At 43.0% G+C, this 16,447-nt stretch overlaps 1 protein-coding gene across 19 annotated transcripts in view; it reads left to right on the forward strand.

The window, feature by feature from the left end:
- The window catches only part of cep162 (centrosomal protein 162), a 30,322-nt gene extending 25,992 nt beyond the window's left edge, over window positions 1–4,330 (forward strand). For 7 of the 19 annotated variants that reach the window (XM_037453133.2, XM_037453135.2, XM_037453136.2 and 4 more), the window contains 5 exons: window positions 1,076–1,208; window positions 1,294–1,435; window positions 1,503–1,601; window positions 1,865–1,999; window positions 2,873–4,330. In XM_037453133.2, the coding sequence (XP_037309030.2) occupies window positions 1,076–1,208; window positions 1,294–1,435; window positions 1,503–1,601; window positions 1,865–1,999; window positions 2,873–3,049 (686 nt within the window). In that variant the 3' untranslated portion in view covers window positions 3,050–4,330. Of the gene's footprint in view, window positions 1–1,075; window positions 1,209–1,293; window positions 1,436–1,502; window positions 1,602–1,846; window positions 2,000–2,872 lie in introns of those variants that run through there. The other 12 variants (XM_037453138.2, XM_037453139.2, XM_037453144.2 and 9 more) reach the window with 4 other exon arrangements.
- Window positions 4,331–16,447: the final 12,117 nt, after the last annotated feature.

Genomic DNA, 16,447 nt, shown 5'->3' on the forward strand with positions numbered 1-16,447 from the left:
CATGTTTATTTTGTTCAATAAAAGAACAAGATATATATAAAGCTGTTCGATAGGACAGGTAACCTTAAATTACCTCAGCTTGGACTGTATATATTTAAATATTAAATTTATTTACAACATGAGTGTAGTCCTTCAGGGCCTCATCTAGAGCTGCAGCTAACGATTATTTTAACAATTGATTAATCTATGAATCGGATAAAAAAATAAAATTTAAAAACATTAATTTCCAACCCTTTATTGAAAAATAGAACTGACAGTGCAAAACATATTTAGAAAGTGCACAAACAGATTGCTCCTTGAACATCCCTAAGTAAGCAAAGACCGAACAATAATAAAGGTTACACCTTAGTCAAGCGCGGCAATTAGAACGGAAAAAGATGAGGCTGGCACTGCTAAGAAACCCCCTCCCCCCCCATTTCAGTGTGAAATATCCCCATACCTGGGAGGATTTAGGTCACATTGGTTTCTCTTCCTCCGCATGTTTCAGAACAGTATTACGGGTCTCTCCGATGGTCTTTCCTCTACCTCAGCGCTGCTCTTTTTTATTTATTTTTCTTAGCAATGCTCTGCTGGACGGAGCTTTTTTTATTTCTGTTCTGCTGTGCAAGCGCTCACCTTTTCCTTTCTCAGCTCTGCGCGACACAACGTGTCCTCATCCTCTGAACTGTACCTGAGTCAAACAAGTGTCTCAGCTCACACAGCCTCTCATTGGTCATATTGAAATTGGGGACAAGGACTAGCTTGCCTGGTAGTTGAACAGTCCATTTTTAACTAATTTTAAAAATGCATTTTGTACAATACTAGAACTGTAGATTTTTTAATCCTATCCAGAGAGGAGCTCCTGACGGACAGGAAAGGGGAACAATTGACGTTATCAGTGTACACATGCATGGGGGGATTGTTTTAAATATGTATGCGGAGTATGCTTAGAATAATGGTTTAACACACAGCAGCAGCTGCAAATAGGATGTTACCATTGGACATAACTTCATATCATTTTGTGTGGGGCAGCTTGCGTTTTACAGTACGCCTGAGGAGCCCTCCATTATGCTTATTTGTGGTTGCTCTTTGACAGGCAGTCACATCTCTGAGGTAGTGCAGGAGAACGAGGCTTTGAGGCAGCACGTGGAGTGGCTGCAGCTGCAGAGCGAGCAGGAGAAGGAGGCGTTGCGAGCTGATTATGAGCGGGCCAAGGAGGAGCTGTGCAGGTCTCTATTTGTACCAACACGTCCACTTAGGTTTCCTGCAGAGCGCGGACACGATCCCACGGCTGAAGTGAATGTGATCTGTTAGGCTAGCGGGGCACTCTGCAGAGCAGCTGACCTCCATAAGAGCAGAGCACCTCAGGGTGCTGGACCAGCTGCACGCCAGCCATGCCCTGGAACACTCGTCCTCAAAGGTTGCTGACTTGGCCAATAAGCTCAGCGTGCAGGAGGTACGGCTCGTAGCATGTCAACAGGAAGTCCTGAGAGAGAAGCTGATGCTTTAACATTTACCTGCAGATAACGGTGAAACATTTGCAAGACCAGCTGAAAGAGATGCAGGGAGTAAAAGAGGCTCTGGTGATATCCAGGACCAGAGAGGAAGCTCTGCAGAAGCAGGTGACAGAAACTTTTCATCTGCTATTCTTTTAAATACATATAATGTAAAGGATCTAATAGTTCGGCACAATTTGGTACTTTGGTTTTGACAATGTAAGTCAAAAGTAAGAATGTTTCCAAAATCAAAAATAAAAGTGCCTCATACTGCAGAGATATGAATGGGGTATAAAGACAATTAATTGCTAATAGAGAGAGCTCCGTTTGAAGGTAAAAGAAATGTACATTTTTTGGTTGTTTACAATTAGTCACTGCTCTGTGTGTAGCTGACCGGACTGCTGAAAGAGCTGAAGGAAGCTAAAGAAGCTCAGACTCCAGAAGTAAAGCTCCTGTGTGGCCTGGAGAGGAAGATTGTCAACATGGAGCGCAGGCACCAGCACAGGGAGAAGGAGCTGCAGCAGGTGACAACCCCCCCCCCCCAATATGTATCCCGTTTCCATGATCTTCACCTTTTCAACCCTGCTTTATGAAAGTCATATTTTGGGGTAATTGGTGTTGTAAGTAACTTGAAGGTTACTGCTGCGATACCATAATTACAAATTCGATACAATACCTGCCACAAATATCATGATGCCCATTATTTACAATTCCAGAATTTGATACAATAACACAAATAATATATGGTACTGGTATATTTATCTATAACAGTAATAAGTAAAACATCTATATGTTTTCCTTTTTCATCAGTTTGTTCCTTCCCAGATTTGAACACTTAACACATGGCATTAATATTAGTATTAGCCTACAGAAATATATCCATGAAAACTATATGGTGCCGTCATAGCATTGATTATACATGTCTATGTAATGTAGCAAAAGTACTTCCAGGTTTCACTTCTGGTATCTATTTTTTTTCATTAAGCTGAGGAGGGTCAGCCAGAGCTTGTGCATGTCTCCCACGCTTGGCAGCCCCACTTACTGTCAGTCAATGCGTGCAGGCAGCATGATGGGGACAAGCAGTGATGAGCATGCTCTGATCTATTTTAATGACTAATCGATTCTAAAAATATTCAGGGCAGTCATCTTCAGCAGGCCATAAAGGAAGGGACAGTGAAACGTTCTGAGCTCTTCTTTTCATCAGGACTATATACATGTTACAGGGTTTGGTCTTACTGCCCCTCTTCTGTCCTACATTATTTATTACAAACCCACAGTTGCTCAAACCCCAAAATCGATTGAGTTTCATTTAGTATATTCATGAACTCTGTTAGAAGCTCAGTGGAGACAAAATCCCAACAACTATGTTTGATGCTGATCCCGCCCCCTCCCGGTAGGTGATTGTGGGCTCATTGCAGACGTTGGAGACTGACCAGCAATCAGAGGTGGAGTGCTGGAAGCGTCTTGCTCAGGACAAGAGCAGAGAGTTGGAGGCTTTTCATCTGGAGCTGGACTCTATCCTGGACATCCTGAGACATCTCCAAAGACAGGGAGTGGTCCTCCCTCACTCCTGACCTCTCTTTACCCAGAGGGGATATTGCACAATGAAGATTGACTGATGTCTATTAGCTAATGCTTATAATCGTATATCTAAATCAAATATGGACAACGTTAGCGACAGTCCCGGTCTCAAGGTCAGAATGAGTTCATGTGAATCTTCTTAGTTCTTAGCCCCCTCTATCAGAGAAAGACCCCGATCCTAGTCCACATCAGCTTACTTTTTATTAACACATACAAATAGAATTAAAGCTTTGTTAACATACTGTACTGCTTTCTTAGTTTTATGTATATTTTGAAGCTGGTGTGTTTAAATTATTGTAACTTTTTGAAAATAAATGTTTGGGGTTTTTGCAAGTCTAAACGGAAAGTCATGACATTGGCCCCTTTTGAGGTAATCTGACTCTGTTAATGCACATGATTTATTTTTCACTGGGAAGGGTATTTACTGCTGAGCAGGTCAACCCACAACCTGCAGGTGGGCCGGGTTTTGGGAGAACTTACTGTAAAATGTCCAGAGCGAATAATTAAACATACTAAAAATGCATTTCCTACAGAAACTGCGTTGGAATGCATGAAGCTGAAATTTATTTCAGAAAGTTGCTTAAAGTACAGGAATTAAAAAAGCTGAAATTATAGCTGGAAGAAACATAGCTGAAAGAATAGAAAGAAGAAGCTGAAATAAATTAAAAAATTGCTGAATACAGAAATTAGAATCTGAAATTAACTTGAATGAATTGCAAAAGAACACATGGGAGAAGCTTCTATGAATTTGAAAAGCTTAAATTACTTTTAAACATTGCTGAAAGAATAGAAATAGGAAAAGCTGAGAATTGTACTGAGGTTTAGTGCTAGTTATAGTTGTAATTGTTGTACTAGTGGTACTAGCTGGGGAAGAATTTGATGAGCAGCATTTGTGTGTGAGTCCCTCAGGACTGTGGGGTGACCTTTCTTGGGAAACCTGTGACCTGTCCGTGTTTACAATAGCCTCCTGTCTTAACAGAGGGGCCAACAGATGCCTTGACTGATCTACAGTATATCCTGTTTTGTTACTTGTTTCGTGTTGGTGATTGACTTGGCGCCAGTAAGAGGGGTCCCACTTGAAGGGCATAAAACAGTGGTCCCCCCTCTCCCTGGTGTCAGATCTTCCTGCTCCTCTGAGGGAGAAGGAACAATCTGTCCCTTTTCAGCTGAATTGTAGTCATTTGACTTCTGTCTGTACGGCTTGTGTTGATGATTTCTGTAATCTTAATCATTTTTCTATATTCTAGTTAGTAATAAATATTTAATCATAAAGCGAGTTCAAGATACTTTTGATTTCTCACAAGGCTTCAATCCACAAATTTCCACCACACTAGCAGTAGAAGAAATAAGTACTTTGGGTTACTTAACGTAACCTCAGGTCTTTTTCTAACTTCGTTCGGTGTTTCACTATGGGAATCGTCTCGGCGTGACCAACTAAGGAAGCTCCAATGACACCACGTCTGTCAGTGACAGACAGGTCGAGCTGTGCCGGAGCCCCGCCCCCTCATGTTACCACAGTCGACCGCCCCTCGCAAATCATTCTAGACAGATTTCTTTCTGTGTCAATGCAAGCAGGGATGTGTGGTGAAACCCCTCACTCTGTTATCAAAGAACCGAGGTTACGTTAAGTAACCCAAAGTTCTGTTTCTAACTTCGTTTGGTGTTTCACTATGGGAGATATAGACCGCTCCTGTATTGCATGCCGTTCCCGAAGCCAAAAATTGTTTAGCCCGGTAATGCCCATCACAGGGACTCGGACACGTTGGCCTCTAGCACAGCGTGTGCGAAGGACGGCCTTGAGACATCTAGCCTGTAAAACCTTACAAAAGTGTGAGGTGTAGACCAGCTTGCTGCCGCACAAATATCCTGCACTGGAACCCCCTTGAACAGGGCCCATGAAGTGGCCATACTCCTCGTGGAATGAGCACTCAAACCCCTTGTCACGTTGGCGGTGCTGCTGGTGCAGGTCGGAGGCAGGACCCAGACGCAGAGTTTACGGGTTTCCAAAAGGGTGCTCTTTAATTCTCACAGAAGGCAGACGCGTACAACCACCACTGGTAAACTCAACAGAGACAATGACGTGACAGGGGACAACAGGCACACAGGGCTTAAATACACTAGGGAGGTGCAGGTGATTGGACACAGGTGGAAACAATCAGGCAATCACAGGACATGGCAGGAAGTGAAGCTAACCCAGGGACACACGAGACAAGAAACTACAAAATAAAACAGGAAGCAGAGCCAAACCGTGACACCCCTACAACTATAGGCTAGAGATATGGCCTCCACAATCCAGTTGGACAGCCTCTGGTGTGACAATGGCTTTCCTTTGTGAGAATTGGCCCAGGACAAAAAACAGCTAATCTGCTTTTCTGAAACCTGCCGATCTACTCACATACAAATGCAGTGCTCGCACCGGACACAACGTGTTAAGCCTTTGTTTCTCTGAGGAGGAAAACGGAGTTGTATCGGTGGAGCGTGAGCTCCCCCTGTGGGGATTATGGGGCCATGACATGGATTTGTTTTTATAATGTATTTCGCCCTCGGCCTTCGGCCTGGAAATGTATTTCTTTGTTTGAGGTGGGTAGAAGTGCTTGGTGACACTGTGTTACCTGCTGCCCCCGATACTCCCTCCCTTGAACGTGAGGGGGGAGAAACATCAAAAGCTCCTCTGGAGAACTGGAAAACACCAGGGAATTTGGAATACAAACTCGGGGTGTTTGTCTCACCTCCACCTCCCTTCTTTTCTTTGAAGGTAGAGGGGAGGGAAAAGCTAGGCCGGTTAGTACGTGTGCTTCTTCCCTTCCCCGGGGTTGGACGGGTGATTCCTTGCTTGAAGCTTGCGGCAGGTGAAGCTTGCGGCAGGTGGGTGCTGGTTGTGGCAGTTCCATAGAGGCACGGGTCCTGCTTTGAGGATGCCGCCACTCTAAGCCTTCTCTCCCGAATCTTCTCCGGCATTGGCGCACACTGTAGACAGGACTGTGGGTCCGCCAGAGCCGCCTGGGCGTGTTTAGCGCGACTGTGGTAACATGAGGGGGCGGGGCCCCAGCACAGTTCGACCTGTCTGTCACTGACAGACGTGGTGTCATTGGAGCTTCCTTAGTTGGTCACACCGAGACGATTCCCATAGTGAAACGCCGAACGAAGTTAGAAAAATAACTAGTTTCACTAGTATTTGAAAGCAATTGTGATGTACCTATGGTTGAGGTACAGATTAAGGCTTTTATTTAGAAATAATGGAATTGGGTGGAGGGGGGGTTTGGGAGACGGAATATTTATTCAAACTAAATGGACTTGGTAAATGGACTTGTACAGCGCTCTTCTGGTCTTCTGACCACTCAAAGCACTTTAACACTACATGGCATCACTCACCCATTCATACACTAATGACAGGACCTATCATATGTCAAGTTATTTGTAAAAGAGGTTCGTATAACGATGTTTTTGGAGTCTCTTTATTTAGCAACTATGTACAGCAGCCCGCGGCTAGTGCCTTCCATCTCTGAAGCTCCCGCTTCCCCCTCCGACGTCACTTCCTGTCACTTCAAAATAAAACATTCTTTACGCTATTATTACATAATACCACATCTCCCTTTCTTTGAGAACAGAAGGGTGGACTACATTTGTCTCTGCAGGTCTTAAAGTGTTTATTCTGCTCTTTTGCTGGAAGATCTGTCCCTGTTTCAAACATGCAAAACGGAAATGAATAACTTACACATTTTCATACTGTGAACCATTACTTTAGCAGGCTGTGTTCTTCAGAACGTAAACTCTCCGGTTTAGGTAAATGTAAACAGTAAAGCAGAACAATTCACACATTTTCCTTTTTTTTTTCACAGTCTCTGTGGTGGGTGATGTTGTCACTGGTTGTTGTTACCAGTGCATTTCCTCCCATCGGTGGGTAATCAACATCGACTACACCACCGTTAGTGTGCAGTGGCACCAAGTGATGCTGGTTCCTCCTCAGTGTGCCCTGGGGCACCTGGACAATATACGAGCGGGTAGTGTTGTATGCCCTGGACTCGTGCATCTGTGATCCACACATCCTCCCCCGGTACAAGTGGCTCCAGGTTTCTCGCACTGTGTCTCTTGTTGTATTTTGCGTCGGTCCCCCTCTTCTCCCCTTCTTTCGCCTCCAGCACGTTGTTTTTACTGAACACTGTTGCGCCAGCTAGCATACCCAGAGTGTGCTCGACAGAGGGCAGGACCTTCCTCTGCATACCGATTCATAAATCCTTGTGAAATCCACACATATGCGAACAGTACCTGCTTTTTTTGGCACCACCACCATCCCGGCGCACCACTCAGTCGGCTCCTCAATCTTGGTGATTACGCCCATTTTCTCCATACGGTCAATCTCCTCTTTCACTTTCCCCATAAGTGGTAAAGGGACTCTGCGTGGCGTATGGAGAGAAAGGGCCTAAATTTAATTGAGTATGGCCTATGAACAAGACCTAAGCCGCTACACAGCTTCGGATACTGTTGTATCAGCGATTCCATGGTGATGCTGTTGGCCCTGCACACAAGCTGAAGGTGTTGTATAGCAGGCCGTCCCAGCAGTGCAGTGTGTAGGTCTTTTACAACATAAATGTCCTTTGTGTCTGACTTTTCCCCTCTGCGCAGCGTTTCTCTACACCTAGGACAGGGAGCACAAACAATGGGCGTGTCGACAGTGCCAGGCGCTTTACATCAGGTCCCCCTGTAATGTCATAGTACACCTCGGCTGGCAGGGCGGGGACATCGGCCACAGTGTCAATTTTAAAGCACACTTTTTTGTCTTACTTGTAGCTGCACTGTCCACGGGTCTTTTCCAGCGTCCACGGCTCCCTTAAACACACTCTCACACAGAATTCAGAGATTTTGCAGCGTTGGGTTCCCTGTAATTTTTAGCATGCACAGCATCGACATTGGAGCATTTGCTAGCAACACCATTTTCTCCTCTTAAGTCACACTGCTGCCTTCTAACTTCTTCAGACTGCCTTGTTTTGTTTTAGTAGTTTCAAGTGTTAAGTCTCTGGCCCTTTCTCAATATGCGTTCTTGTGTGGACTCTTGTTCTCGTGGACTCGTGAAACGTCATCAGTCGCAGCCCGAGTACTGTTCCAATTCAAAACCGAGAACGGTCAAAATACCCGGATGTGACTCGCCCCGCCCATTTTACCGGGCATGCATCGGAGCAGGCTCGTCTGTTCTTGTGAGAGCCAAATATCCCAGAATGCATTTCACCTCAGCAACAGGCAACAACGACAGGAAAATAAACACAACTTTATGTCGAAGTTTATAAATACTACTTTAAGTATCGTAATGTAATTTTATGACTGAAGTTAGTTGTTAAAGCAACTTTTGTGGTCAGCAGCTTGCTGTACGAGGACCACTATACTGATTATCAGCCTCTTGATGTTTGGGTGACAAGACAAACGGTATGTGTGTGTGCATTCAAATATTTTAGTATAATAGTCAATTTTTTGTTACTGTATCCAACCTCCTCCTCCTAAAATGATAAAGCTAATTATTTTATGACTATTTATATTTATGATTATTATATTCTATTTATAGAAATGGTATATATATATACCATTTCTAATTTTTGAGACAAAAGCTTGTTAATAGTAAAATATTTAAGTCAAAAACTAAATTAAAACGTATTAGCAAGACCAGCTGACGCGGTGACGTCATCAAGTCAGCTGCTGTTCCAATTGCGGAAATGACCGTTCTCTGTTTTCCCGAACCTGCGAGTCAGGACTCCCGAGTCTGTCTCCCGAGTCTATTCTCGCGGGAACGCCAGTCCGTTCTCGCCGTCTCAGGTATTGAGAAAGGGCCCCAGTCTAGCTGTAGCTTTTCTGACAATGAGACGTTTCCCAGCCCGACCACTAACCTGTCGCGTATCAGCTCATTTTGTAACTGTCCATAATTGCAATGTTCAGCTAATCCGTATTCATAATATTTTCTACAGACTGTCAATCTGTTGATGAAAGTTTACGGGATGCAAGTTCCTTGGAAGAACCAAAGACTACTCCTCCGAGGAAATTAGCCGAAAGTGATCCTCCTCATGCAACATTGCCACGCTTTGAGGCTTTCTCTCCAGGCAGCCGAGGTTCTGGCAGTGATGCTAAGCTTAAGGTTCGTCTGGCTCGCCTTCAGTTGGAAGAGAAGGAAAATGTGCGCAAGGCAGAGTATGATCATCGTTTACAGCTTCGTAAAATAGAACTGGAGGCAGAGGTTAGAATACGGGAGCTTGATTTAGAGGCCATGAGAATCACTTCCAAACAGTCCCTAACACTTTCATCTGAGGAGGGTGTACCAAAACATGATGTTCACAAAAGGTTTGATGTAAGTAAGCATATTGCACTTGTGCCAACATTTCGGGAGCCAGAAGTTGACTCTTACTTTGGTGCATTTGAAAGGATCGCCACTGCACTAGATTGGCCCAAGGACCTGTGGCCCATCTTATTACAGACCAAGTTGGTGGGTAAGGCACAGGAAGTAGTATCATCTCTTTCGTTGGAAGACAGTTTGAACTATGAAATTCTTAAGGAATCTTTTGCGTGCCTATGAGCTTGTACCAGAAGCCTACAGACAAAAGTTCAGGAATCATAGGAAACTGGCTGGACAGACTTTTGTTGAGTTTGTATGAGAGAAAGGTGTTCTTTTTGATAAGTGGTGTGCAGCCAATAATGTTAAGAATAACTTTGAATCCCTCCGTCAGTTGAATCTTTGAGGACTTTAAGAATTCTTTTTCAGAGAAAATGGTAATGTTCTTAAATGAAATGAAGGTGACGTCAGTGAGTAAAGCAGCAGTACTATCGGATGAGTTTGTTCTTACTCACAAGAATGTGTTTGTGTCTTCCGCTCGTCCAGATAAAGTCACCATGTCGCGTCCTGTGAGACCTGATCCCTCACTGGAGAAAACCTGGGGACCACGGTCTCCTCCGCGTAGTGAGCGGGAGTGTTTTTACTGTCGGGAAAAGGGGCACCTTATTGCTGATTGTTTGACTCTAAAGCGCAAACAACAAAATCCGTATAACCCAACACAACCAAAAGGTGTGGGTCTAGTGAAGACTGTGTCCATGCCAGGAATCAAAGTCCACAGTGGGGATGTTGAACCTGATCTCTGTTTTAAACCTTTCATTCAAAAAGGTTTTGTGTCTCTTACGGGTGATCCAAAAGAACAGCAGTCGGTAACGATCTTGAGAGACACAGGAGGTTCCCAGACGATAATTCGAGCAGGTATCTTACCGTTGTCATCTATCTCAGCATGTAAATCGAGTGCGATCATACAGGGTGTTGGAATGAGTTATATTCCGGCCCCTTTACATGATGTACATGTTCACCATGCCCTGGTTAGTGGGTTATTCAAAGTTGCTGTCCTTCCTGCGTTACCAATTAAGGGTGTTGACTTTATTCTGAGCAATGATCTGGCTGGGGGTAAGGTTGTGCCGGTTCCTCAGGTGGTTGAGAGCTCTGATACCACTTCTGAGACTGACCAACTGGGACAACTTCTCCCCAGTGTCTTTCCGGCTTGTGCTGTTACCAGGGCCCAGTCAAAGAAGTATGGATCAATCCTGTGGTGGAAGATTTTGCACAGACAATCGTAAAGTAAGAAACAAAGGCTCCGAGTCAAATATGTCTTTCTCAGTTTATTTCCTTGCAAGGGAAGAAAGGTCACAACAGCTACATGCTCTGCAGACTGTCATGAACCAACTTGCCCCCTAACAGAACGAGGCAGTTCTTATACCCAAGTTCAGTTATCGGTGGCGTCAACAGAAACCTTGACCATCTTGTTGAGTCTCTACAGCCAGGATACTCAGGACAGCTAGTTCATGTAAGACACATCAGTTCTTTGACCATGGCCTCGCCCTCCTAACACTTGAAAACAAATACATACAACCAACTTTGTTTAGTCTCTAGAGCTAGGACGCTGAGGACATTTATCAGTGTGCAACACTTCAGCTCTCATTCCATGTCCTTTCCATCTCAGCACTTGCAATTAATAAACTGGTTATACAAATGAAGCATTTAGAAGAGTTACATATATTTTTGCCATTACAATCCCAAAATAAAAGCCTCTCGAAGTACCATACATGACCAAACTTCCTTCGAAATCTTTTAAAAGGTGTTTTTAAAAATCTGCGCCCAATGCACATAGTTTAATATTTCTTCTGGCAAAATGCAACTTTTAGAGCCCAAGGTCTCAAGAGCACACTGCGTGGATTTAATAAGAATCGGGTTTAATCCCTAGGGTGAGTTCGGTCTTTTACAACTGTAAGAAATTATGAAAATATGCCAAAAAGGCACATCTTTATTGATTAAATGCAGCACCCCTAATCTTCAACAATTCTGACAAAATTATCGTGTGTTCAGGGGTTCAATGTTTACACATCCTGCAATTTTGGTGAGGGCAGGCCAAGCCATTTGGAAGTTATAAATCTTGCCAGATTAAGCCACACCCCTTGCGAAGTTCATTAACCGTAATATCTTCTTTAAACCATAAGACAGGTCAGAAATTATCATATGGATGTTTAAAGGGTGAGAAGTTCATGCTGTATGAGAAATATGGAGCAGATTAGAAGTATGGTCGAGTTATAACAACTTCAACGTTGTGTTTTTTTGAAAATGCTCCCTACACACATAGTTTGAAAATTTTTAGAACTTAAGGTCTCAGGATAAATCACAGTAAAAATCACACTGCGTGATTTTGAAAACAATCGGGTTTAATCCCCGGGAGGAGTTTGGTCTTTTACAACTGTAAGAAATCATGAAAAAAGGCCAAAAATAGGCCAAAAAAGGCAGATTTTCAACCATTAATTACAGCCCCCATTCTTCAAAAATTATGAAAATATTAGTGTGTTTAGGGCTTCAATTTTTCACACATGCTATAATTTTGGTTAGGGAAGGCCAAGTCATTTGTAACTTTCAAGTTGATCAGACATCGGGGCGGAAACTGGCCTAGTGTGGTCTTTTTTACATTTCTAGAGGGCGCTATAGAGACATTTCTTTATACCCAAACGTGACACCCAAAAATTCTCAAATTTTTTAACCGTCCGGATATCCATGCCAAATTCAACTGGCAAAATATGATAAAGGCCCCCAAAAGGCCCGCGGTTTGTGAGAATAATAATAATAATTCCTTGAAATACAATAGATTCCTCTACGACTAGTCGTAGCGAGGACCCTAAAAAGCAATTAAAACGAAGTGTACAACTTTCCTAGTAAGTAGATATTTTGAAATCCTTCCGCATTCAGTTGGTCCGTGATTGTCTGCCAGGCTTTTTCTCAGTTTAATTACAGCTGCCATATTCCTTTTTTGAGTATTACATGCTTTACCTCCTCATATATTTGATCAGTTGTTGATCAGCGGGTGAGAAATATGCTGCGCGCAGCGTCTTTTCCATTTCAGCATCAGTAAATCTGTCATCGCGTGGTCTACTTCAAAAAGCCGTGGACGTGCACTTATCCCAGCTATGTGCACCTGAATCGAATCCCACTTTTCAGCCCGACTCGGCAAACGTGCAACCGATTAAGCCGTGACGAGCGGGTCACACTAAGTCAAGCGGTGCTTTATCACTTAGCCTGGATTATTTCTTTATTCTATCTTGTGCAATACCCCCCAGGTCTATATGCATTCATTGTTTATTACACAACATGATGAGATGTGTTTATATATAAAGTTTTACACTAACAAGTCCCTGACTTTGATACTAATAAGGTACCTGTCACGGTTTGGTCTCTCTTCCTGTTTTAGTTTGAAGTTTCATGTTCCTTGTGGTCCTGGGTTAACTTCACTTCCTGCCTTGTCCCGTGATTGTCTGAGTGTTCCCACCTGTTTCCAATCACCTGCACCTTCCTTGTGTATTTAAGCCCCGTGTGCCTGTGGTCCCCTGTCGCGTCATTGATCCCTCTCAGACTTACGTTGGAGCACGCTTCTGTTTTGTGAGTACAAATAAAGAACACTTCTTTGTAAGAACCCTGTGCCTGAGTCCTTAAACCCTGTCGGCTTGCACCAGCGCCATGCCTCGTGACAGTACCGCTTTAAAAACAATACTGTTTTGCACATTTTTAATATTGATACTTCAATAAAATAGCCTGTGATCAGAGCGAGCTCACTGCTGCCTGCGGGATTGACTGCAAGGAGGTAGTGATGGCAAATTGAAGCTTTCTGAACCAGTGAAGCTTTCCAGCCAATTGTATTGGAAAAAGGTTCATTCATTCAATGCATCGAAAACTCTTGGATGACCTCTGCTGTTGAATACTTGTAGTGCATGTTTCAAATAGCCTACCAGCCCAGTCTCTGTGGGTTGAACATGATTATGAAAAGTTGAACCAATAAATCTCCTATATGAATACAACTATTGTTTTTCAGGTTTGAATTGTGTCCTTGTTCGTGTATTTCAATTCTCTGTATATTGGGTAGAAGTGGAACAGACACTTATCTATGTGTCTTTCTGCATGTATGTTCTTGATCATAGTAGCAGAATGATTAATAGAATATATATATATATATAATTATATGTAAGCAATATAATTTAAAATACCTACTTCATACTGCATGTGCAGTTCATGGCAGTCATAGGGACTTATCTGGAATGTGGGAAGTAATTTACAGAGGAAAGGTCAGTGGGGCAGTGATTGTCCAGGTTTGTTATGACAGGATATTGAGGTGCTTGTGGACACATGGGATGGGGCATGAAATTATTGATTTTTATTGAGATATAATAAACATCCATAATTAATTAATAATTACACAATACAAGTGACAGACTTGGCTTGTCTTTTGCCAACCTTGTTAGAGGAAATCAAACTGAAGGGCTCCCACATCTCGGAGCGACCTCTTTGCCACAGGCTCCATTGTAAATTTGCTCTTTGCTACTCGCAACAACACTGACTTTGAGTCAGACAGACAAGCCTGAACCCTGTTTCGCACCCATTTGAATCAAATCGAAGCGGTCACGTTACTGTGCGCTAGAACGAAGCTTCGGACGTCACTGATCACGTGATCAGCAGCGAATGAACCAAGCACCGATACATTTGCGTCACCTTGCACTGGTTCATATTTCGACACAAGCTTCGAAGCAGGAGAGTCGGAGGTAACAACACTACAAGGAGGTGGGGCTGCCCAGCGCATGCTGCAGGGGAAACATGGACTCACGTGCACAAACACTGGAAGACCGTCCTTGTGTGAAATCTGTAGGTAAAACTGAAAAACTAAAATATTCTCTTCACCGTACACACTAACAAAGTTGGTTAATATAGCAAACATTACCTCCCTATTTAAGCGTGTCAGAATTTAGCTCAAAGCAATGCTGCATACCAGCCTGTCAGACCAGAAGAGGTAGACTCATAGTCCTAACACATGTCATCGTGGAATATGGTTGATGTGATGTTGTTTTTTTACAATCATTGAATTGAATTTACCATATTCTGAGCAACTGTGGAAGGATGATGTAGAGACGCAGTGTATGCCTTTGATCGCAGTAGTGACTTGTCAATCACAGTAGCACCAGAATAAACATCTCCTAAATGGACCATGAAAATGGTCTGTATTACAGACGACTTGAAACTAGCTCCTAGATAGGCCAGTGGTTAATTTCAAAGTGTTTAGTTGTATTTTCCTATTTCTTTAGTTGTTTTATTCAAAGTGTTTTAGTGGTTTGATTCAAAGTGTGTTAGTGGTTTATTAAAGTGTGTAGTTGCATTTGCCTATTTCTTTAGTTGTTTTATTCAAAGTGTTTTAGTGGTTTGATTCAAAGTGTGTTAGTGGTTTATTAAAGTGTTTTAGTGGTTTGATTGAAAGTGTGTAGTTGCATTTGCCTATTTCTTTAGTTGTTTTATTCAAAGTGTGTTAGTGGTTTAATTCAAAGTGTTTAGTAGCAATTTCAACAACAAGCATTTGATAGGACTATAATCATTCAACCCTATTTAACACTATTTATTTAAATTCAGTCAAATCATACTAACCCAAATGTTTTCCTCCTATTCGCTCCCTCATCTCCCAGTACTGCTGCCTCTGTATGATGACAGTGTCAGCGTCCCTCTCAAACAGGCTCCTCTTGCATACACCACTGCCACGTATGCACACACCTCCACCACCACCGTGACCTCTTATCCCTTCCTGTTTGCAATTTTGTCATTTGTGAAACCTGCCTGTATTCTGACATGATCACAAAGCAACCTACAATGTATCGAACAAATTACTGTCTTTTACCGTTTGATCCACCTACAGTGACTGGTTTTATAAGGAGTGATAAAACCTAACCCTGACCCAATTTTGAATGTAACCGTATATTTCTACCGATGCATGATAAAAATGTAGTCCCAGCAATATATCTACTTTTAAAGCACCTAAGAGGTGCTGATCCGGAATCAGTTTGCTGTCACAATGATGAGTCAACTCTGGATTGGGCTTCTCTGTGTCCAGGAGTTCAGTAGAGAAGGGCCTGGTTATGTTTAAAAGAAATTAAAACCAACAGGAGCTTCTGCTCTGCGTTAACGCCAAGTCTGATCCACCAGCTGAGGGGCTCAAAGTGTGCCCAGAAAATATCTCCCACACCATTACACCACCACCAGCAGCCTGAACCATTGATACAAGGCAGGATGGATCCGTGCTGCCATGCCATGTTGTTTACGCCACATTCAGACCCTACTATCGGAATGTCGCTGATGAAATCAAGACTCATCAGATCCGGCAATGTTGGAGGTTGAGGACGAGCTGTATTAGATTGCACATTGTACACATGAAAAAGTATCCCCGCAGCACACAGAGGGGTGTATCTTGTTAACTAATCGACAGACCATGGCATCATTATTGACTAAATTGTCACCGTACAAACTCATCACACGTGGAAAAGACAAACCTTTTTGTATAAAACACAGAAAAAAGATGCAGTGCTGCCCACAGGTTGTAGCAAGATTATTCTGTACCTGTTTTCTAGAATAAGACAATTTGGTACAGTTAAATTGAGAAAGTTAACTATTTCATGAGGGAATGCTTCATAATTTGGAGGGTTTCCAAAACTATCAAAGAAAAAGCCATGCTTGTGTTTTGTGATTTAAATAGCCAGCCAGTGCTCTCCGGGTTTATCAGAGGGGTGCATGTTTACAATCGTCATAGCCGGATACTTGCGCAAGGCCCTCTTAGGAAGGTCAGCACTGGCGCTCTGCACACGCACATCACGCACTGCGCGTAGGGCACCAAGTGCCTGGGGGGGGCATCAAAAAATCTGGGACGTGGAAAATCATCACAGTAGGCTACTAGTATAAATAACAAATAAAATATGTCTAAAGCATGTTAATAGGCAAAAGTAATAGGCCTAGACCAAATTAGTCGAGAAAAAGGGGAACCTCCCAGTTTGTTCGATTATGGCTCAAATCTCAAATGTGGCAGACAGCTTTGAAA

Source organism: Pungitius pungitius, chromosome 11 (genome assembly GCF_949316345.1).
Source record: "Pungitius pungitius chromosome 11, fPunPun2.1, whole genome shotgun sequence".
Classification (NCBI taxonomy): domain Eukaryota; kingdom Metazoa; phylum Chordata; class Actinopteri; order Perciformes; family Gasterosteidae; genus Pungitius; species Pungitius pungitius.